The 21,133-nt window shown below is 56.9% G+C and overlaps 8 protein-coding genes across 8 annotated transcripts; 5 read left to right on the top strand and 3 right to left on the bottom strand.

Moving 5' to 3' along the window:
- Nucleotides 1–2,263: 2,263 nt before the first annotated feature.
- On the top strand, nucleotides 2,264–2,837 carry BGZ61DRAFT_438867 (uncharacterized protein). Its single transcript, XM_046244297.1, has one exon. The coding sequence runs from the start codon at nucleotides 2,496–2,498 to the stop codon at nucleotides 2,790–2,792; it is 297 nt and encodes a 98-aa protein (XP_046112505.1). The 5' UTR covers nucleotides 2,264–2,495; the 3' UTR covers nucleotides 2,793–2,837.
- Nucleotides 2,838–3,015: 178 nt separating this feature from the next.
- BGZ61DRAFT_438868 (uncharacterized protein) lies at nucleotides 3,016–4,615 on the top strand. The gene has a single exon (XM_046244298.1). It carries the CDS (start codon nucleotides 3,411–3,413, stop codon nucleotides 3,768–3,770), a length of 360 nt encoding a protein of 119 aa, XP_046112506.1. The 5' UTR covers nucleotides 3,016–3,410; the 3' UTR covers nucleotides 3,771–4,615.
- Nucleotides 4,616–5,975: 1,360 nt separating this feature from the next.
- BGZ61DRAFT_21457 (uncharacterized protein) lies at nucleotides 5,976–7,493 on the top strand. Its single transcript, XM_046238045.1, has 2 exons — nucleotides 5,976–6,267; nucleotides 6,332–7,493. The coding sequence occupies exons 1-2, from the start codon at nucleotides 6,194–6,196 to the stop codon at nucleotides 7,404–7,406; spliced, it is 1,149 nt and encodes a 382-aa protein (XP_046112507.1). The 5' UTR covers nucleotides 5,976–6,193; the 3' UTR covers nucleotides 7,407–7,493.
- A 2,027-nt stretch (nucleotides 7,494–9,520) lies between these two features.
- Nucleotides 9,521–11,092, bottom strand: BGZ61DRAFT_337620 (kinase domain-containing protein; the record flags this gene model as incomplete). Its single annotated transcript, XM_046239060.1, has 2 exons — nucleotides 9,521–9,652; nucleotides 9,707–11,092. 2 exons carry the CDS (start codon nucleotides 11,090–11,092, stop codon nucleotides 9,521–9,523), a joined length of 1,518 nt encoding a protein of 505 aa, XP_046112508.1.
- Nucleotides 11,093–11,309: 217 nt separating this feature from the next.
- On the top strand, nucleotides 11,310–12,280 carry BGZ61DRAFT_21479 (uncharacterized protein). The gene has a single exon (XM_046238047.1). The coding sequence runs from the start codon at nucleotides 11,527–11,529 to the stop codon at nucleotides 12,082–12,084; it is 558 nt and encodes a 185-aa protein (XP_046112509.1). The 5' UTR covers nucleotides 11,310–11,526; the 3' UTR covers nucleotides 12,085–12,280.
- A 991-nt stretch (nucleotides 12,281–13,271) lies between these two features.
- BGZ61DRAFT_21468 (uncharacterized protein) lies at nucleotides 13,272–14,169 on the bottom strand. The gene is made up of 2 exons (XM_046238046.1): nucleotides 13,540–14,169; nucleotides 13,272–13,489 (listed from the first exon to the last, which is right to left on the bottom strand). The coding sequence occupies exons 1-2, from the start codon at nucleotides 13,996–13,998 to the stop codon at nucleotides 13,484–13,486; spliced, it is 465 nt and encodes a 154-aa protein (XP_046112510.1). The 5' UTR covers nucleotides 13,999–14,169; the 3' UTR covers nucleotides 13,272–13,483.
- Nucleotides 14,170–15,654: 1,485 nt separating this feature from the next.
- BGZ61DRAFT_471129 (uncharacterized protein) lies at nucleotides 15,655–16,486 on the top strand (the record flags this gene model as incomplete). Its single annotated transcript, XM_046248174.1, has 2 exons — nucleotides 15,655–15,823; nucleotides 16,128–16,486. The coding sequence occupies 2 exons, from the start codon at nucleotides 15,655–15,657 to the stop codon at nucleotides 16,484–16,486; spliced, it is 528 nt and encodes a 175-aa protein (XP_046112511.1).
- A 2,291-nt stretch (nucleotides 16,487–18,777) lies between these two features.
- Nucleotides 18,778–20,983, bottom strand: BGZ61DRAFT_525802 (kinase-like domain-containing protein; the record flags this gene model as incomplete). The annotated part of the gene is made up of 6 exons (XM_046252830.1): nucleotides 18,778–19,506; nucleotides 19,562–19,971; nucleotides 20,021–20,390; nucleotides 20,475–20,624; nucleotides 20,703–20,784; nucleotides 20,853–20,983. 6 exons carry the CDS (start codon nucleotides 20,981–20,983, stop codon nucleotides 18,778–18,780), a joined length of 1,872 nt encoding a protein of 623 aa, XP_046112512.1.
- Between the last annotated feature and the right edge of the window lie 150 nt (nucleotides 20,984–21,133).

Consider the following 21,133-nt stretch of genomic DNA (forward strand, 5'->3'; position numbering starts at 1 on the left):
CAGCAAAACACCAGTGCTGTTGGGCCAGATTAAACGGGTTGCAATTGTCACCTGGCAGACCATTGGCGGCGCGGGAAATGGGGTACACGTGTAGGGTAGCAGTTTAATCTAGATGGTCGCCAAAATAGGACACAGCTTCATGCCACTGGAGTCATCGCGCCCGTTTAGGTAGTGCAACCGATAATGGTCCATTCGCTGATGCATGATATAGCGTGGTATCGAGGGAACTCCAAATATAGGCCATCGTACAAAAAAGCAGGGACCCGCGTGGTACGGTACACAAAGGCATGATAATTTAAAGTGCCATTGCCGTGCGCTAGCACTTACAGCCACTTTTCGATGGGGAATATTGCCTGCAGCGATGCAGGGAAATTGTTGGCCAAATATTTCCGCAGCAGGCGAGAACAGACGCAGTCTGATACTTTGGCAAGTATCGTTGGCCACGGAGGGTCGGCACCGGGAGTCGGTAGAGCAAACTCCAGGCGTCCGCCGGGAGATACGATGTCGGTGTCCGGCTGCGACGGAGAATGTGCGACTATAATTGCCGATGGATGAAATAAGAAATCCTCTATGCCAAGTGCCGCGCACGTACGGTCCTCAAATTTGTCAGCGACGGTATGGTTCTTGGACATGGCATTTTCCACAGGGATATTCCAGGGTATCCCACGAGGCAAAGGCGAGATTTTCTAGATGGGCAAGGATGCACTCCAGGCCGTCCACGTTGTCCGACGAGCCCGCAAGGATTCAGGCTCATGCCAGCCGAGGTCACCACGATGAGTCGCCTGAGTCCAGTAAGCCGGACAAGATTTCCGGTATGGGCAACATAATGCGGATGTGCTCCAGATGCCAACTCATGATGCCACCCATGGCCATGCCTTGAAACGACTCACGTCCGCTGGTCTGCCAAGCTGAGATGGGACGAAGTCGCATCCTAACATGGACTTGGATGGCGAGGCAGCCGGCCATCGAAACACCCGGGACTAACCGAAAAAAGGAGACAGGCGGGGGCAAGCAATGGCAGGACTGGACGTGTGTTTGAGGATCTGGAAGTGCGAGATCGTCAGTCCAATCAGCGTTGGGAACAAACACGGCCTTGAAACATGGCCGCATAGTCGACCCAATCGAGGCGCAAGGGCACCCTTGATCCTAAGTCCCCAAACGACGGCGCCCTGGTGGGTGCTTGGGTGTGGTAACAGCGCAGTTCGGGGTGGTACAGTGCAGTTCCAGTGCATGCAAATGCAAATGGAACCACCCCCCAACAGACTCACGACCTGAGACGTTGTCTCAGGTGAGGTGAAGCACATCCATCCAGATTTTCCGTGGATACGGAGAGGGGAGGTAAAACCCACATCGGTCGCCGGTGAGATGGAGAATATCAGCACATATTATCATTTCATCAGAATGTCTCGTGGGAGCAAGGAATATGGCGAAGCCACCTGAGGCGCTGGTGGACAGGTCGACGGCCGTTTTTTTTTTCTTCATTTCGCAAGGGGGGGATGGCGTTGAGACTCGGCTGGTCAGCAACCGGGGCACCGGCGCGCCGAGAAATGCAGCAGCTGCCCACAAACTATTGGTTTCCGCATGGACCGGACCGTTCTAGGAGTGTGTCGGGGAGGGACACGATGGGATGTCTCAGGCCACTGATCTGAAGATGTCTCTGAGCGCTGGCTCAGATCAGCCCAATGCAGGTGGCACGGGATCTGCATTCCAGTCGCCGCTAGCAAGATAATCCCATTGTGTTCGCCGCGAACAACACTGTGCTGTAGGGACATGTGGCACCAGACTGGACGGTGCACCAGCTGGGCGTTGGGGAACCTGGCCATGCAGCGAATGGCAAGCTGGAGTCGGGCGACGGCAGCGAGGCCATCAGAGACAGGGGTCGTGGGCAGGGGCGAGGACGACCAAAGACGGCTCTGCGCGGAAATAGAGCGCTATCATCGTGTTCGTCGTGCCAGATAGCCAGATCTCCTGATGGTTGTCTTCAAACCATGGAAATTGTGAGAGACTGCTGGTGGATAGCCAGGTCTGTTGGAGTAGGAGGTTGGGTGATCAAGAGCAAGACTGCGGCCCATGGGTCGCTATATACAACACATTCAAGCCCGCGCCACTTGGAGGAGGTCCGTGATGGTCGTGACAAGCGGGCTTCTCATGGTTTGACAGATTCGAGATTGGCACCAGGCGACGATGAAGAAAGAAGGTGGTGGGGGTGTGTTTCACGGGTCAGAGCTGAGGGTGTCGTCGTAGGGGAGGTGGAGTGCAAAACCACGGGAGCCCAAATGGTGCAGCAGATGCAGGTGTCAGGACCAGCTAAACCGCCTTGGCTGTAGGATGCTAATAGTGCCCACGAAGGCGCTGGGGGGACAAGGAAGAGCTGACTTGAACACATCCGCAGGGGGGCAGTGAAAGAGCAGACGGTGAGAGACGGTGACAGTGGGACAGGACAACGAACAGGCCACATTGTGAGGACTTGCGAGGCGAGGCAGTGAGGCACCAAGATGGTCTTCGGAAGGGCTTGCATCCTTTCATTTTCCTCATGTCGTGCTTCATCGGCCACCTCATCGACATCTTCAAACATGGCCATGCTCGGGGTTCGGGACGAAGCGGTAGCAGCGGTCGTAGCGGTCGTGGCGAGGTCACGCATGCGTCGCCTGGGGTACGTTTTGCTGGAAGAATTATGGCCGGAGATCGTCAGGGACGTTCTGGGGTGTGTGAGGGGCAGGTTTCAGCAGGTGGGAGGGAGTGAGATCCGGGTTGGAGTACTCCGCACGCACATACAGTACGGATACCACTGAGCGAGTGGCAACGGGCAAGATGATGGAGGGGGACGAAAACGACGACGGACGGGACAACCCTAGCTTTGATGTAGATGGCTGGCCTCAAGATGATGATCTGGCAGTTTGCATTGAAGATCGCTGGGTTGATGCCTTCCCTTGACTGCGATGTGGTTGCTGTTGGGCTTGTTGTGCAGCGGGACTGAGAAGCCAGACGCAACCTTTCTCCCCTGGGAGTATAAATTGTGTATTAAGTAGGAGGTGCCCTGCTGCTGCACATGAAATTTCGTGGCTACTATATGGCTAGCATGTTCAGTAAGCCCTTGAAGGAGCCGACAACCAGTCGATAGTCGACGCGATGGTGGTTTCGGTGGAACCGTAGGACGCTGATCCCCCAGCCAAAAAGTCTCCAACAGCCATGCAACAAACCATCCATCGACAACTCTGGAACGCCCTAGGACCGGCAACTTATTACCCAAGCCGCCTGTCGGTCCAGGATGCGAACCCAACCACCAACGAACCATGAGCCCTTTCCGTCTCCTCTGGCGTTGGATCGAAACACCTGCGAGAGAGAGTGGGTGCAGCGTCGTGGATCGCTGACGAACAACCTAAAGCCCATCGAGGCTAAGACCCAAGACTATGGGGTTTTCTTCTGGGCTTCTTCTTTTTAGGCCTGGCCTGGGGCCGGCCGCTTCGTCTTCCAACCTCCCACTAGCTTACCAGCGCCACGGGGTGCTACTCCGCTGGAGCGTCACCCACACCATCCGCTTCAGGGCTGCAACAGCGGGCGACCCCTCCGAAACCACTGGAACCCACAGCGGCCGTGTCACGACGCACAGCGCCTCGGCTTCATTGTTGGGGGGGACGGCGCATTTGCGGCGGCGGTGCCAGGGACTGCGACAAAGTTTCTTGTCTACGTGTCTGGGATTGACACAGAGCCGGATGGACAACAAGAGGCGGTCAGTTCCAGCTGGAGACGGGCCTCTAATATGTCTCTAGACTCTGGTCTCTCGTCGGGGTGGTACCCTCCGTACCCAACTGCCCATTCTCCGTCTCCTCGCTCCGTATTCTTCGGGCCCGACTGCAAGTGAAGACGCCCGGCACACCACCAACATACACGGGCAGACACAAGCAACGACAACACAGTGCATGGCATCGCATGGCATCGCAGTGCAGCTCAGGGCAGCGCATCGCAGCCTCGTGACTGGCGGGTTTGGCTTGCAACAGAGAGGGGGACAGGGGGAGGAAGACGAGATGCCCAATCAGAAACAGCAGGGGCCACGTCGCGACTTTTGTTAGCATCAATCCAAAACCGCCAGCGACGGTGAGAACGACTCCGAGGATGACCAAGAACTGGGAGGAGTGGCGGATGGTTGGCCTTGGCTCGCCGGGGTCGCGTGCAGAGGCGACAGCAGCAGCAGCAGCAGTAGCAGCAGCAGCGAGCTTCAGGTGGGTGAGGGAGGGGATGGGGGGTCCTTTGCAATGGTCTACCTCCTACTGCTAACGTAGTACGCACAAAAGACTCCGTTAAAAGGGCCTTGGATCCCTGGCCCCTGCACGACTTGGGCCTGCTGCCCCGTAGCGAGGTCTTGTTTCTGGCTGCTTGGCTCGTCCCGTCTTCTAGAGTTCCGGGTTCTGCGTGTCGGCGGTGGGTTGAGAGGGTCAAGATATGTTACGCAGTGCAGTAGAGAAGGAAAGCCCCCCGCTCTGCTGACGAAGAGTGACGGTTGCCCTGTGGCTCAGTGGTTGAGTGGTTAAGTGGCCCGCTCCAGCGGCGCATCCGTGGTGCATTTGTGGTGCATGGTACATTCGTAGTCCCTCCTGTGGTCTATCCTGTGGTCCTTGGTGTGCGAAATAATGGTGCTGTGCCTCCTCGTTGGTGTTGGCGTTGGGTCTTGAGTCGCTCGTCATCTCGACGTGGAGTCCCAATGCCATGGTTGGGTTGGCCCCCCCGTCGTGTCGACTCTCGATTTGGACGTTGTTGATAGCCTCACCCCCATCCTCGTCCCCTCTAAATCCTCGTCCATTTCTAGCACGTAGCCCAGCGTTCCGCCATCATCATCCCCCCCCTAGTCCCCTCGTCCCCTACTCCGTGCTACTGTCCCCTAGCTGGTCCAGGGCCCCCGTTTCCTCCTCCCGATCCCATGCCCACGGCCCCCTTTGGCCCCTTTGGCTTTCCTTTGGCTGGGGACCCATTGCTTCAAGACACGAACCGGACGCCATGACTGTGTCACTTTTCCCCGTGTCCCCTTTCATGAAATACAAGGCATGAAATAAAACATCACCAGGGACCCGACCCCTCCTCGCACGAGGCGACCTCTCTCTCTTTTACTTTACCTCTTCTTCCCTGAGCCTCCCACTCTTCCTCCCCGCTCTCCCATCCCATCCCATCCCATCCCCCTCCTCGCCAATCCACCCAACTTCGTCGGCGCTTCTTCTTTCTTCCCTTTGGCTTCCCAGTGCATTGCCATTGTCGTTCCCATCACCATCGCTATCTCTCGCCTTTGCCGCTACGCTACTTCGCTACTACGCTACCACTACTACCGCCACCGTCGCCGCCGCAGCCTCCGCCGCCTCGTCACATTTGTTGTCGGTTGCTGGAATCCCTTCATTCGCTAATCCGCCCACCTGGCCCACGTCCTGCATCCTTCGCTGTTCGCTCGGCGCTTGACCTGTGCTGCGCTTGGCTCCCTGCTCGTGCATCCAACGCAATAACTATTACTGGGTTCCCGAGGCCCGGCCGCGCTCCATCGCCTTCACTCTCTCATAGCCTTATTAATTTTTGTCGGCCCTTCCATTCGCTTGCACCCAGCATAACCATCCATCTATTTGTCCTACCGCAGCGCTACCAATCGCACTACCGCCACCACTACTCTGGTGGGCGAAACACTCGGACCTGCCGACACTACCAACCACCAACCCAATCTCGAAAGTCGCCAGTCGACCGACCGAGCCATTCGACATCCGGCACTCTTCGCTGCGCATCGCCGCGACGGAGCCTTTAATTCAGCTTCGACCTCTACTGCTCACTCCCGCTCACTCCTGCTTTGTCTTGTCCGCAACTCTTCTCGCTCGTTGCTTCTTCTGGAAACTGTCTTCAGCACCGGCATCGCCCCGTCACAACCCCGACAGAGCTGAACCGCCCGCCTGAGCTTGGGCCCCAAAGAACATCCGCCCGCGAGAAACGAAACACGAAACCCCAGCCTCCGAGTCGACCCACAGACCAGGGATCGCGACGCTGTCCTGTTTACTTACTTGCGCAAATCTCCACAACAGCCGTGCTTCACGCCCTCAGTTCACTATGAGTGCAGCAATCGCAATGGCTCCCTCTCCTGCTCCTCACGAGAGGCCCTCGTATTCGGAGCTACCAGCGCCTTCCGCTTCATCCACCCAGAGATCCAGCGCCCCCTCAGGCGCTGCCAATGCGACAATTCAATCCTCCACCAGCAGCAGCCCCAAGGCCGGCGCTGCTGTCTCCAAGTCATCCCCTCCCAGCGCGTGAGTCTAGATTGCCCCATTCCACTCCCGAGTTGATTGCTGACTTGGCGTTCTGTCGATAGATCTCGTGCGGGTGGCCTTACCCCTAACCCAAAGATCATCGTCAAGAAAGAGCCCGCATCCCCCAGCATGCCCAACTCGCGACCCCGGCCCAGGAGACTCGACCTCTCCAAAAACACATCCAAATCGAACCAGCCTGCTACCGCACGGCCACTGACGGCCCGCGATAACCTCGGCATCCAAGAGGTCGGCATCGCCTGCCTCTCTCCCGGATTTGTCACCCAGGACCCCGTCATGAAGGAGCAGCTGCAGCGAAGTATGTCGGTGCGAGAACAGCAGCGACACATTATCGAGGCCAGACTTCACCAGCAGTCGGCCAAAGGCGACGGTCCCGACAAGGACCCTATGTCTGGGTTTGCTGCCAAGACGCCCGGCATGTCGCGCAGAAACAAGGCCCCCCCTGGCTTGTCTATTGTTGCGCCCTCGCACGAGCAGTTCGCCCACGAGCGAGTTATTCAGTCTGCCCCTCTGGGCCACAGCTTTACTGGCCGACAGCACCCGGCGCCATTGACTCGCCACATTGCCAACCAACCCTCGAACTTGTCGAGCACCTCTCACATCCACCACGTCCCCGCCAACCAGACCAATAACCGGTTACCGCCCATTAGCGACGTCTTCGGCCAGGGCCTGTCAGCACACCCTGACAACGCCCCTCAGTCCTTGTACCCCAATGTCGGAAGTGCTCGAGCTCCCCTGGCATCTCCCGGACACCCTCCTATCCCGCAGGCCCCCACCCCTGGGCGCCCTCGCGAATATAGATCTGCCGAAGAGGCCCAGCAAGACATGGCCGGTGGCCGAGCTGAGCTCCTCCCCAAGCTGGTGCATTATGGCGGACACCAGCCCCCTACTCCCCCCTCGCCCGCACCCGGTGGCCGACCCATCGATGCATCCCGAAGCGCCAGCAAGCGAAGGACACGAGCTGAATACGAGGATGGCAGCCCGCCTCTGGGCCACGGCCCGGCCGCTACCCGTCGTGGTCCCTTTGGCGCTGGACGCGATAGCCCTGAAACCCAAAAACAGAAGAAGGATGAGTTTATTCGATTATGTGAACGAGCTTGGGACTTGTTCCACTCTTGATGCAATCGCACAACTATCGATGATGCTTTGCAACTATAATTACCTCGGATTGGCCTGACGCTTGTTGGGCGTTGTAATCCAGACCTCATTCTTGTTTATTATTTTCCGGTTTCATCGCAGCTACTCCGAATTGGCACAAAACGGTATGAGGATCCGGTGGTTACGGGGGTGGTTTATTGAGCGCGGATGTAATGTCTTTGTCTACGACGCCACGAGTCTTTTGCGTCAACGCATCTTGGGGGTTTGTGAGTGAAGGGGGCAAGGTCCCTTGGACTCTCCCTGGGGGTTTTATTCTGAAATTGGACGGGCAACGATATATACTGTTGGGCATGCCAAGCGGCCATTGCATGCAACTTGTTTCTTTTTTGGATTTCGCTATTCTTACCATGTCGTCCTCTGCCCTGGGGGCCCCATGCATAGGGAAGGAAACTGGGCTTTCTATCGGTCCCTTGGATAGGGCTTCGACGGAAATTGGGGTGAATGGGTTCTTCTGGTGGTTTGTGCATGGATTTTTGGCAGGTATCGTCTGTATTCACACGGTACCTTTTGTCGTCAGGTTTGGGTGGAGGGAAAGGGTTTTCTGGCTTGTCGAGGAATGTCGACCTCGCAAACAAGACGAGTTTCATATAGGATAACTCGAAATGGGATATACGCACCTACAGCATTGCGTACTCTGCTCAACTTCTGTGCTCTAGTCTCCTCTGAGTACTCTGTTGACTGCCCGGTCGATGTGATATGTCGTGTGTAATTGCCGGCTTGACGTAGTTAGTTAGACAGGCCACTCAGGAGTCCAGACCTGAATAGATCCTCCACATGAGAACATCTGTCAAAGCATATTCCCCCCGTGATGACCTTAAATCCAATCCACCATTCCCCGTCCCTCCCGTGTGAGCTATGCCTCGGCCCACTCACATTAATCTCAGCTTCTTTTTGTGCCGACGGAACCTGACTCGGCGACAGAGAGGCTCGGTCCCGACCGCCGCTTCGTGCGAAGCCTGAGTCTAGACTGCCCGAACCACCTTGACCCGAAGGCCGGAGGGAACAAAACCCACGATGGCGTCGATAAATTGCAAATACAGCGACGTGGGATTGCGCGGTGCTGTAGAAATCAGATGAGCTGAAAACCGAAATTCCAGACACGCTCGCTCGCCACGTTCACCATTCAGTTAGGGGTTGAGTCGTTTTGTATATGGTTTTGGCCATGGGATGTCAAGTTATCCCCGTGTTCAAAGAGTAGAACTGCCCATCTCAAGCACCTCACTCTACTCACTCTCTTGAGAGAAGAACAGCAAAGCGAGTGAGATTATTCAGAGAGACACATCTACCTAGCCAACCATGAGGCACAGGAGAAACAAGAGTCCCCGTCCCTCGTCATCGTGCCCAACGCGTCGCCTCAGATGGACTTCCTTTCTGACGGCGTCCTTCCATGCCCATTCATTCACCATTCCCAACCCTACAAACGTAGCCCCGGGATTTTCCTGCCGGGATCCATATCCAATCCTGCCAAAAATAATCATTTTTGCCTCTGCTCTGTTCTGTTCTGCCTTGGAGAATACGCCCATCCGACTCGCCGGCCTGAAGTAGAGCGCCGTCCTGTGTGTACAAAAGCGACTTGGAGATGCCATCAACAGAAATGAGCCTACCCCCGATATTGCCGGCCGAAAGAACCCCGGCTGGTTTGAGAACTACCGCCCACCCTTTCCCTCTGTCGTGGAACCAAAGTCGGAACCGAGAGGATGCGAAAAACGCTCAAGCAAAAACAGCCCTGTATATTAACAGATGCGCCAAACACCGATGCTGGGTAACATATGACAAAAGGAAAAGGAAAGTCTCAAATGGACGTAAGTCATCGAATCGTCAGCTGGGGCAGGAACAGAAGAACCGTCTGAAGCCTGTCCGTTCCACGGCAGGACGGGGAAGGATCCTGCCTCGGCGAGTCCCCTGAGGAGCAGGGGCTTTCTTGAAGAGTTATGCTCCGCTCCAGGTCGTTGGCGCATAATGCGTTTCCGAGCTTGTCTGGATCACGAAGCAAGTACCGGCGTGGCCTGTCAGGGGACGTGGTCGACTAGAAGGCCAGGTCGGGATAACACACTATCCGTGTAGGTGGGTATCCATTACAGACCCTCTTCACCAGCCTTGCATAGCTTGATCTCGCGAACCCACTCCGACTTAAGGACCTGGGCAGCTGTCAAGCGACGGGTTGGATGAGGGTCGAGGACCGAGTAGATGACATTGCGACAACGCGCCTGTCCATCGTGTTAGTACATCACTACAATCTCGTTGGGGAAGGAAGACCTTACGCGATGAAGGGACTCGATAGGTCCATATCCCTCCTCGTCCCGTCGACCTTCTAGATAACGGGCATAAAATTCATCATCATCCTTCTTGGCCAAGCGCCAGAGGTGGCGACCGGTGCGCATGGCCATATAGATGACACCACAGGCCCAGACATCGACGGCTCTAGCATCAAACTCCTTGTCTGTATACTCCTCGGGAGAGATGTAGGGTGCGGAGCCACATAGACCCGAGACCATGTGGGCGTCTGTTTCCCAAGCCATTCGGAAGCACTCTCCGTTGCCAAAGTCGGTGATTTTGAGGCCGCCGCGAGTGGTAAGGAGGAGATTCTCCGGCTTAAGATCGCGATGCGCAACGCCCATTTCGTGCAGGTACTCAACACCTCGCATCATTTGCTTGAAGAAACAGTCGGCCTCCTGAACCTCAAGCTTGCCACTTGAAAGGACAAGAGTATATAAATCACCACCGGCACAGAACTCCATGACTTCACAGTAGTCACCCTTGGCATCTTTGAGTAAGTCGAGAGTATGGATAACGTTGGGGTGTCGAAGTGAGGAAGAAATACAGAACTCAGCCGTAAGGCGCTTGCTGTACTTCTTCTCCGTCTCTTCGGGTCGACGACGGAACTCCTTCACAGCAAAGAGCTTCTCGCCGCTCCCGCCCACCTTCTTGTGGGAGATTCGCACGATGCCGAAAGCACCGCGGCCGACGACTTCTTGACATTTTCCATATTTTTCGACAAGGGTGGATGTCGCGTTGGCGTTGGGTCCAGCCTTCTTCTCACCAGCTTCCTCCTTCTCCAGTCTTAGTGAATCAACCCAGTTGGAGACGAGCGAGAGATCATGATCAGGCGCTGCCTCCTGCTTCTTGCCCAGTATGGATCTCCACATGTCCGAAAGCTTCTCTTGTCTGCGGCTCGATTTCAAGTGGTGCTCATGGCCACCAGTGGCGTCGGGAAGGAGGACGAAGCGCTGCTGAGGCTCTTTTGTCGCGGGGGCTTTGGCGGGCTTGACCGAGGAGGAAGCCTTGTCTGCAGGTTTCGCTACGGGCTTCTCGGCGCCCTTCTCGATGGAGCCAGGCTTGCGGGGAAGGGGAGAGGCGGCGCCATTGATCGAAGTGGTTCTTGGGCGGTTGGCGGGGTCGGCGGGAGGAGGAGTGGATGTGCCCAGACGAACAGATTCCTTGGAGAACATGCGAGTAAAGCGTTCCTTCACAGATCCTCTGTCTGAGGGCTTGAGGTGGGCATCAGGAACGGGGCTGCCGTTGACGTTGGTGCCATTCTGCGGGACCAAGCCCGGGGACTTCTTGACGCCCTCCTGAGACTTGATCGACGAGGGCTTAGAACTCGAGGCGGATGGCGGTTTGATCGAGGAGACGGGAGGAGTCGGCATTTTCGTAGGAGAGGCGGCGACGCAGGGAGAGGGAGGGAGAGGCGGCGAAGCGGAGGGAAGAGTGAATGAGGGTGTGTTGGTAGAAGAAGATGCGCGCACCGAGGTGCAGCAAAATCAAGAGCAAGAGCAGGAGCAGGTGCAAGAGCAAGGGCGGAAGCAGAAATCGCACGAGCACCAGGACAAGCACAGCTCAGCTCAGAACGAGGCGGCACGGCGCAAGGCGATGTGTCGCGCAGGGGTGAACCAAGACACTGCGGGTTTTGCGGGCGGCGGGTGTGCGACGATGATGTGAGTCGCAGGCCGTTGCAGCAAGGTGCAGATGTTGCAGCGAGGTGCAGGTGGTGCAGGTGGTGCAGCGCGGGACAGCAGGCTGATGGATGACGGTTGTAGTATTGGGGTTGTAGGAGTTGTAGGGGTTGTAGGGTGCGGAGTGGATGGTGACAGTGGCCGGGATGCTGGCGGGGTGGTGGATCACTGGGCAGTGCAGTGGTGCAGTGCAGGGCACAGCGCTGGACAATTCCGGGCGGTTGATGGACAGGCCACCGAACAATTGTCGACGCCGACTCAAACCACACACAGGTCCAGAGCGCAAGCGCAGATCCTCAAACCAGACCAGGCGCTGGCGTTGGCGCTGGCGCAGTTTCTTGGCTGACGAGTGCCGAGGCGAACAAGCAGACAGCCAGGCCAACCGTGTGCGATGCCGTGTCGTGCAGAAGCTGGCGAGGACAGCGACGGCACAAGAGTGGATGGAGTCTTTTGCTCTGGGGGCCTTGAGAGGAACCGCTGGGGGAGAGCTGGCCAGGGCCGCGGGACCGACTGTAAGCACAGGGAAATCGGAGGACGCTCAGTGGCGCAAAGGGACGCCTCGGGGCGTGATGGGCTCAGGCCCAGCTGGAGCTGCTCGTACCACGGGCAAAATGGGGCGATCTGGTTGCCACGCCGCGCCAGGAGACCACGGGATTCGGGGGGGGAGAGAGGAAGGAGGGGAGTAGAGAAGGAGTGTGGAAGGAAGCAATAGGAGAGCGGGAATTTAAGCTTGGGAGAAGGACGGGGACGGGAAAAAGTTGAGTGAGGGCTTTGAGGTAATGTACTTAGTGGTGAGTGAAATGAGAGAAGTGCGAGGGCGAGCGGGTAGGGTCGAGGGTCTAGGTGGAGACTGTAGGCCGGCTCGGCCACTGTACAAGGCAAAGGTAGGCGGGCAGGCGCTGCAGCACCTGTTTCGGTCTTTTGGTTCTGCCACTGGCTCTGTGGTCAGGGCCAGAGAGACTTGTACATATGGGAGGATGAACTAACTAACACAGGTACCTGCAGGCTGGAGTGGATGATGCTGGCGGTGGCTTTCCAGCCAGGCCCTCCGTGCTCCATCGGCAGGGGGGTCAGAAGGCCAGCTCAGACCTTCTAGCCGTACAATGTAGGTGCCACCGACCCCCCTTCTCTCATGTCATGCATCTCTTGAGGGAGGGTAGGTAGGGCAGGGCATGCATGGGATGACATGGGAGCGAGTTCTAGCCGTGGCCACGGCGGTATGAGGAAGGCCCCGGAGCAGCAGGGCCCGGAAGGGGAGGGGTGGTGGTGATGCACTGCTGGCCGGCTGCCAAATCCCGGGTCAGCGAAGCACGAAGCAGCACGACGTGCGAGTGGAGGGGCGTGCAAAATCGAAGACTTGAGAGGCTGGAAGGGCTGGAAGGCTGGAAGAGGCAAGGACGGGCACAAGATTTGGAAGAACGGGATGGATCGATCAATGGGTGCGGGTTTCGAGGTACGAATACCCGAAGGAGAATCCAAGCCAAGTACAGCGCGAGGATGGTCCCGGTCTGCGAGGTCCCTTTCGGGCTGAGCCAAGACGGCAAGGTACCTGACGCCGGAACCCGCCAAGCGCTCGCTGTCGAGGTGGAGGTGCGGGTGAAGTATGTGGTACGCACCCGACGCCAATGAGTCCGTACAGTATGTGCTTCGAGCAAGGGCATCCAGCCCAGTAGCCAGCACAAAGACCAACAAGGAGCCCGCAAGGAGCCAAGCTTTGAGGCGATGTGAGCCCTGCAGAGGGGGGCGTGCTCCCCGGCCCCCCGTCCCTCGACGGTGAAGCAAGGTGCAAGATCTCTTCCGATGGATGCGCTGAACGTGAGGTAAATCCCAGCAATAACAAATTTGAAAAGGCACAAGAAGTAAAAGAAAATGCTTTTCCTCCTTCTTATGCCTAAGTGACGTAGGTATGTATGGTAGGGATGCAAGTGAACCCCTAGTAAGACGAGAAGTGAAGTCAAGTGACGACGAGAATCAAAACCGGCAAAACGAGCAACCGCCGGGCATTTGACAGGCGGGAACTGGGGGCTAGCAGACTACTGGATGGCCGCAATAGAGGGACAGGAAGGTAGACGAAGGTCACTCACGTCAATTCTAACCCGCCCGTTAGCCTCGGAACCAACAACCAATTAGCATGTTCTTACCCGTAGGTAGACGGAAGTAATAAGGCGAGGCAATGCAAAGCGAGGCACGCCAGGGACATCAGGACATTGCCACTTCTTGGTTTTCAGCCGCGCGCGTGTGAGAATGGCGAGGAGGCGGGCACAAGTGGACGGGAAGTGGACGGGAAACGATGACGGAGAGAAACGACTCATGCATGGTCCCTTCGTCGAACAACCGTCCAGAAACCCAGTCCAGTCAGGGCGAGACAGCCAACAGTTTAACATTAGTGCGAGTGGGATGAGAAAGCGATGCACCACGCGATGCGGACCAGTGCGAATGCGGTGCGGTGCACGGCAGTGGAGCCCTCGTCTGCGTCTGCGTCTGCGACGATGGATGAGGAGCAGAAGTTTCCGGGCTTGGTGAATCTGGGGCGAACGAGGGAGAATGAAGGAAAGGGAACCAATGGGTTTGGATGTCGTCGCCGGTTTCGTCATTTCCATGACGCGCGCCCGCGCCCGGGACTGGCACTAGGGGCCTCCAGGGGCCAGGCCGTGAACGGTACCACCTGAGCGCGCGCTCTGTGGCTACAGCGGCCCTACAGCAGGTCCTACAGAGGGTGGTACAGCAGGTCCTGTGTATTGGGACGAACCGGGCGGCGACCCAGACACCACCCGACCTGCCGTACACGGATAGCCTTTGTGCTGCGCTGCTTCTCTGTCCGCGATATCCGCTGCTGCGTGCTGCGCATGGTGCCGACATAGCCATGGTGCGCCGGTTTTTGCCTCCATCTTCGCCTCCGTGTCCCGAACCTTCTCGCAGGTGCCACGGCGACCTCGTGCCGTGTGTTTTCGTGGTGTTGCGAGACACCTGCCGTTGATGATAAATCCACGCGAGAGAGTCGACAGCCCCCGGTCCACACCAGAAGTGCCAAGCATAATGGCGCAGAAGTCAGCGCTGCTGCACGGCTCGAGCGCCAGCAGCCCAGATGGACAAGATCCGGCTAGACAGGGATTCCAAAATGTGGAGAGAGCAAGGAGCCCACAAGGACGCAGCCAGCCCCACGCAGTGAAAGAAACACTGCTGCTCTCAGACCGTTGGCTAGGTATTAAGTACCAAGTCGATGGGATTGCCCATCCAAACAACCGGTAAAGATGAGCCTATTTTTGGAATTGGACAAAATCGAACTCAGGACTGCCTTGTTCTACACGCTCCAGGTCTTTGACCCACCAATTCTTTCCCCGTCAACTCTCGTTGCCATGGAAAATTACGAGCGGAGGAAAGGCTGGACGGCACCGTATTCTGTCAACCCCTCTTGGCAGCGCAAGGCCACGAACCCCGGGCGGCCGGGTGGTGGGGGGAGCTTGCACCTTGCACACAGTCACGCTGGTGATGTGGAGTGCCAAGGCTCTCTGCCACCAGACTGGAGCCTCTCGAGAGTCAGAACAGAAACTCGGAAATCGAGAAGGGTCCAAACCTTTGGAGATGGCTCATCTATCCGATCCGACCACGATCAGAAACGGCGATGCCAACACAGTCTCCCGTCGGTTTCGATTGACCCCGTAGCAGGTACAGGCCGAGGCCCAACTTTCATTTCACCGCATCGGCAGGGTACATCGCGCGCTGTACCAGTCAAGACCCCAGCGACGTCATCCACTGTGGTCGAGACATTCGAGGATGCATGAAAGCCACTGGAATATGGAACGCACGAAGACGCCCAGGATCCTTTGTCCCACGAAGGCGCCAGCCGCACCGCCAGCCTGGACTTTGGCCGCCCTTGCGAATACGCCATTACCCGCAATCCCGCGTTAGGTTCGATGGGCTTGTTCTTGCTAGGTTGTCCTCTCATTCTCACTGCTGCACCTGCACCGCTTTTCGGCTGGCTGGTAGGAACCTAGGCAGGTACCAACCGTAAGGTTCCAATGGTAGTTGCCTCAGGTTAAGGTACCTACCAGGTAGGTACCTAGGTAGGTCGGTAGTTGGAGAGGTAGATCAGGAAGGAAGTACCTGACATCACGAACCGTAACTTCAGTCTTCCGGTCAGTTATGAAGTCAAACATTCATATTCCCTCCACCGACTCTTCAATAATCCACCAACCACCAACCACAGCAGCCACCCTGCCATCCTCACCGTCAGTCAGCCACCCCCTCCCGACCATATGGCCTCGCGACCCTTCCACTCGACATCTCAAGTTGGATCGCCCAGTCGAGAGGGGGATAACGAGGTCGCTTGTTGCTGTCCAGGGCAACTGGTGGAGCGTGTGATGCACGTTTCCACACGTCCGCTACATGCCTACCCACTTGCAGCCGTCAATCTGTCGGATGCATGTAAGTCAAGGGGAGCCGACCCAAGGATTCCCTCTGTTGGGGATTGGCACACGAGCCTCCGGTCTACACAAGCGAGACATCTGCGCACCTGTTGCTCCGCATTTCCAGTATGTTGAGCATCCGGAAATAGGCGACGGGAGACTTCCTAGGTGAAGTATAAGACTGATGCTTGGGGGCATGTTTCATGGACCACAGCCTCGCACTGCCCTATCTCGGCCCTTTCGAATTCGACCAATGGATCTCCAACTTGGCCAAATTTCGCCGAGGCAAAGTCCGCAGTTGAGCTAATCTTCCCACGCTGTAGCGCAGGATTCTGGCCTCGTCCGTCCCCGCGAATCGGCTCTGCTCGCCAATTGGGATATGAGGCATTTCCGTGCGACCGGGTCGATGAAGAGTGAAGTGGCATGGCTCTCCGAGGGTGCTGCTGCCGCCACCGCCGCCGCTGCTGCTGCCGTTGCCGTTGCCGCTTCTCGACTATCAACTATCCCTGGTAGACCCTGGGTCGTCGGTACTGGACGTGCATTTCCGCGTTGTCTGCGGTGCTCCAGACACCTCCATCAGACTCCAGAGTGGCCAAGATTCCAGCCACCCCCAGTCCCTGGCCTGAATTCCGAGCTGTCGAGCGCGGCACTTCCCCGTCTGCCGCCGGTGTGCATTCGATGAGGCCTCCTGCGGCGCCCGGGCCAGTTCCCAGTCTGCAGCGACCCGCCAGCCAAGAAAACAGACAACGAACTCGGATGCTCCCCTGCTTTGAAATGAGGTCAGTTCCCACAGCTTTTTATCGTAGATGCTTACATGTGAAGGCCGAATCCCTCTGGCCAAGCATCTCGCTGCCGAGAGCCCGCCAGCCGACACCCATATCCGGCTTGGCCCAGATGTCACGTAGTAATGCCCGGGTCGCGCAGAGGCCAGTTCTCGCGAGCCGCATCATACGCCCCGGTCGTAGTCTATACCTCGTCTTAACGTCCAGGCAGGCCGCGAGGACCTAGGCCAGACGCTTGTTTGAAGCTGTGGATCCCATCCTCTTCAGACAGGCATACGGCACCACATCATCCTTGGTTGCCAGAATGAGGCTGGCCATCCCCCAGGAATCATCCCAGCAACCTGCTTCCACAATCGAACAATTGCTGCGGGTTTCATCTTCGCCAAAATACTCTAAATTTGTCAAGGACAAGGATAAACTACCCCTGCTTCCGTCACCGGCCATTGTCCCCACGACATCTCCACCTCGTTCAGGATATCCGCGACTTGATTAGCGACAGTGGATGAGACGCTTCAAGTAAGTGCTCTTGGACGAATTATACGAGCTGACCTATCAGTCGCTAATTCTATATACAGACACAGCAAGATGCATACGGCCCCGGAGCCTCAGGTCCCACGCCCTCCCCGTGCTATCAATGGGCACATTTTGGGTGTGCTATCTGCACATTTTTAGCTGGGTATGCCTGGGATGTCAACTACTGCAACCTCACCGTTCAACCAGCCAAGCAATTTCTGACGTCACACCGTCTTCCTTTGCTTCAATTTGCACCCGTAATCACACCGAAAAGCCACATCTCTTGGGACTCCCTCTGTCGCCGCCTCGTGCTTTATCGCCCGCACATGAGTGGCTCACCAACATTCACCACGCAGGGTACTGATGTAGGTCTTCTCGGGAACCCACACCTCGAGCTTACACGCCAGTACAATGTACAGAAGATTCCATCTAAGCCCAGCTGTCACATAGCCACTGCCCCTGTTCCGTACCCGTGCATGTCTCACGGCAGCTCCCCGTAGCTAGGAATCCTGGGCAGGAGGTCGTACCTATGGCAACGCCTCCCACGTGGCTCTAGTCATTCTACGTGAGACTGGCATCTCCAATATTCCCGCTTATGTACGAAGGCTAGCGCAGGAAGTTTGACAACTTCCCGAGGTACAAGTACGTACCAGCTGTACAGTGTAGCACAGTCCACCATAAGCCCCTACAACCTTTATTATTTAGTAGGTAACGCACTAGATTTGTATTCTTATTCTCCGAATGGTGAGGGATTGGATCGATAGGTGCTGCTAACTCAGAGTACCCTACAGTATATCATATTGAATTACTTATCTATTTCCAATTTTAGAGGTGAGCTCCCTTGAGGCCCTGTTTGCTCCAGTGACGGGCCGCATATCGCACTGTGTGGGGGCTGCCTGGATACCATCAAAGTTGTCAAACCTCCTCCGCCAGCCTTCGTACGGCGTGGGCCCCGAACTGATAACTTCTTTTCGGCCCAGGTGCCACTGCGACAACTGATTGAGTTCCAAGTGGCGCGGCCTCCTTTGCAGGTATTGATGCCCGGACCGATCGCAATGAAACGAGCTCGGAATAGAACACACGGTTCCCTCCCAAAGTAGCACCTCCGCAGGCAGCTCGAACATATCGCCCTCTGTCGACGATGAAGATGAAGATGAATGATTCACTGACTATTCCACCGCCTCGACCCCAACTCGCTGTGCCTGCCCGGGATTAGCAGCTCCACATGGTGAGAGGTACCAGCGGTGAACTTTCCTTTGCATTCACCGTCATTCGTCGAGGTGGGACAGCCATGTCGTGCCCGGGGCGTAAAGTGACAGGTTATCTGCCCTTGATTAAGCACTGTCAGGGACTTCGACCCCCTCGACAGGTAGCATGCATGGTTGATCATCCAGTCTAGGGTGCTGCCGTACCGGGGTAGCGGCTGCAGAAGTGCAGATGTGTGTTCCTCGGGGAATACTTGTGGATTTTCCGACCACCCTTATCTTGTGGTTCCCTCATGCTTATGTATGGTGTCACTAACGCACCTGTCCAACTCGATCAATCTGAACACACCTTCCGCTGTTTCTTCCCCAAACGCCGTTGTCCCATTGTGGTATCCAACCCACAGCCCGCCACCTGCCATGGCAATTCATTCGCGACTCTATTTCCGGCCGGCCAGCTGCCCAACTGGCTAACCTCACTTGTTGTCCGATACGTCCAGATTAGAGGCAAGTTGTGCGAGTGTCTCGGTGGTGGACGAGGATGTCTCATGCTCCTGCTGTGCAGCGGCCTGTGCGGGCAAATCCGAAGCCTGCACTGCTGACTGGTCACCTCCCTGCAAGCCTCCAGCGTCCTTGACAAGCTTGGTCAGAAACACGGTTGGCTTCTGCGACGTATTCTGGGCCGAGTTGATCTGCTCTACTGCACTCTCATACGCTCGGTCGTAGACGTTGAAGTCGACTGCAGTGGGCGAGTCCGAGACAATGTCTGGCGTTGCCTCATCCATGGCGAAGTCGTCTCGGGCTCCCGTGCCGATGCCGAGGAATCTGGTCTCCTGCTCGCCAATGCCACTACCAGAGCCCTTTGAATCGCCATTGCCGTTGCCTATGAGGTTCAGAGCGCGGACCTTTCGTCTCTGGGAGAGGAGTGCTGTGATGACCTCGGCCTTGGCAATGTCCTTGGAGTCGAAGACGCCCTGGGGAGTGGTGGGGCTCCCGCTCGATGATCGAGCCGCCGTCTCAGAGCGTGTCCTGTCAAGGATAGCTTTGAATTTGCGGATGGCCTTCATAACACAGAGCAAGTGGTTGAACTTTCTGGTCAAGGCGCGGCTGACCTCTAACTCGTTCGGGGGCTCCACCATGTTCACGCAATTGTCCTCGGCGCAGAGCAAGGGATCGGTCCCATTGCAAGTCACCCAGGCATGGTTCTGAGAAGCCAATTAGCGTCCAGTGCTTGAAATGGTGGTTTCAGGGAGTACGAACTCGAATCTCCTTCATTGTGATGCGAGTCTCTGGGTTCTTGTCCAGCAGCTTGCGAATCAGGTCGACAAAGTCGGGGTTCTCATCTTCTGGGATCTGCGGCTCGTCCGACTTGATGGCGTCGTACATATCCAGCATGCCGTCTCTGTTGAAAGGGATGCGCCCATACTTGAGGCAGAAGAGCGAGACACCCATAGACCAGATGTCGGCTGCCGTGCCAGATACATCGCCGTGCTTGCCGCAAAGCTCGGGAGGTAGGAAGGCGGGGGAGCCAGCTGACTTGGATATTCTCATGTTTTGAGGCTTCTCGAATATCTCCGACACTCCAAAGTCGACGACTTTCAGGACGTCGTCATCGGACAAGAGCAGGTTGTCTGGCTTGATGTCTCGATGGATGACTCCCTGGGCGTGTACTAGCACGGGGTCAGTCACATATTCGCGATCTACTTCAATGTCACTCACAGTACTCGATAGCCAGGATGAGGTCGCGGAACCAGAAGCGGCACTTTTCCTCGTCAAACGGCTCAGCTTGCTCGTCCAGTCCAACCTTCATGACGACGCCCCGCTTGCACATCTCCAAGACCATGTAGAGCGAATCTTCTTCGGGGTCATCCAGGACCTCGATCAGTTGGACCAGGTTGGGGTGGTTCAACTTCTTCATAACGGCAACTTCCTCTCGGATGAGGAACAGCGCATCCTTGCTCTCACTTTTGCGAAGACCAGCACCCAGCGGTGTCCCAGGGCCGATGCGCTTGGGCCCGCGTGGGCCCAGTCGGAGGATGTTTGACTGGGCGCGCTTTCGCAGGCGAGATTTGGAGAACTCTTTGACAGCCTAGCAATGGAGGAGGGTCAGCAGGCGCGTTGAGATATGGCAGCTGCGCAGCAGCCTGGTTGTCAAATTGCAGGGACGGCTCACATATTCATTGCCGAATTGGTCTGTAGCTAGATGGACGGCGCCGTAGGAGCCTCTCCCAATCTCCTCCAAGATTGTGTATTGGTTTACCCGATGGTGGGTTCTCCCATCGGCGTCTTCGTTGGAGAATTCAGTCTGGGCATTCAGTGTCTCCTATTGTAGCCATGAGCCTCTGCAATAGCATACCACGCCTCGCCTGCCCAGCGCGCGGGGCATGTGACAGGCTCGTACCTTGACTTCGCGATGCGCGCTCGGGGTTCGCTTATGGTGCCGCATAGGGCTGGCAAATCGATGCGCCGGGGTTGGCTCGGTTCTGATATAGTGATGATGCGATCAGCCAGGCTTCGCGACGAGGCTGCGGGCGCGGGACGTGGCACTTACAGGTGGTGGACGAGGGGCGGCGGATGGTCGTCTATGTCGTCGATATGGACTTGGGGCGCTGGGAAGGTGAAGGAGGGCTTGATCTCGGGAATGGGGGCAGGGAGGCCGTCGGAGGGATCCATGGCAGGCATTGTGCCCAGCGCAAGGCGAGGCCACGAAGACGTCGGTAGGAGCGGAAGTTGGTGGAGGAGTGGGAGGAGGAGTAGGGGGAGGAGTGTGAGGAGGAGCAAGAAGTTCAGACGGTACTACGTACTTGGACGAGTTCAGACCTGTGGTGTTGG

Source organism: Ilyonectria robusta (genome assembly GCF_021365365.1).
Source record: "Ilyonectria robusta strain PMI_751 chromosome Unknown BGZ61scaffold_1, whole genome shotgun sequence".
Lineage (NCBI taxonomy): Eukaryota > Fungi > Ascomycota > Sordariomycetes > Hypocreales > Nectriaceae > Ilyonectria > Ilyonectria robusta.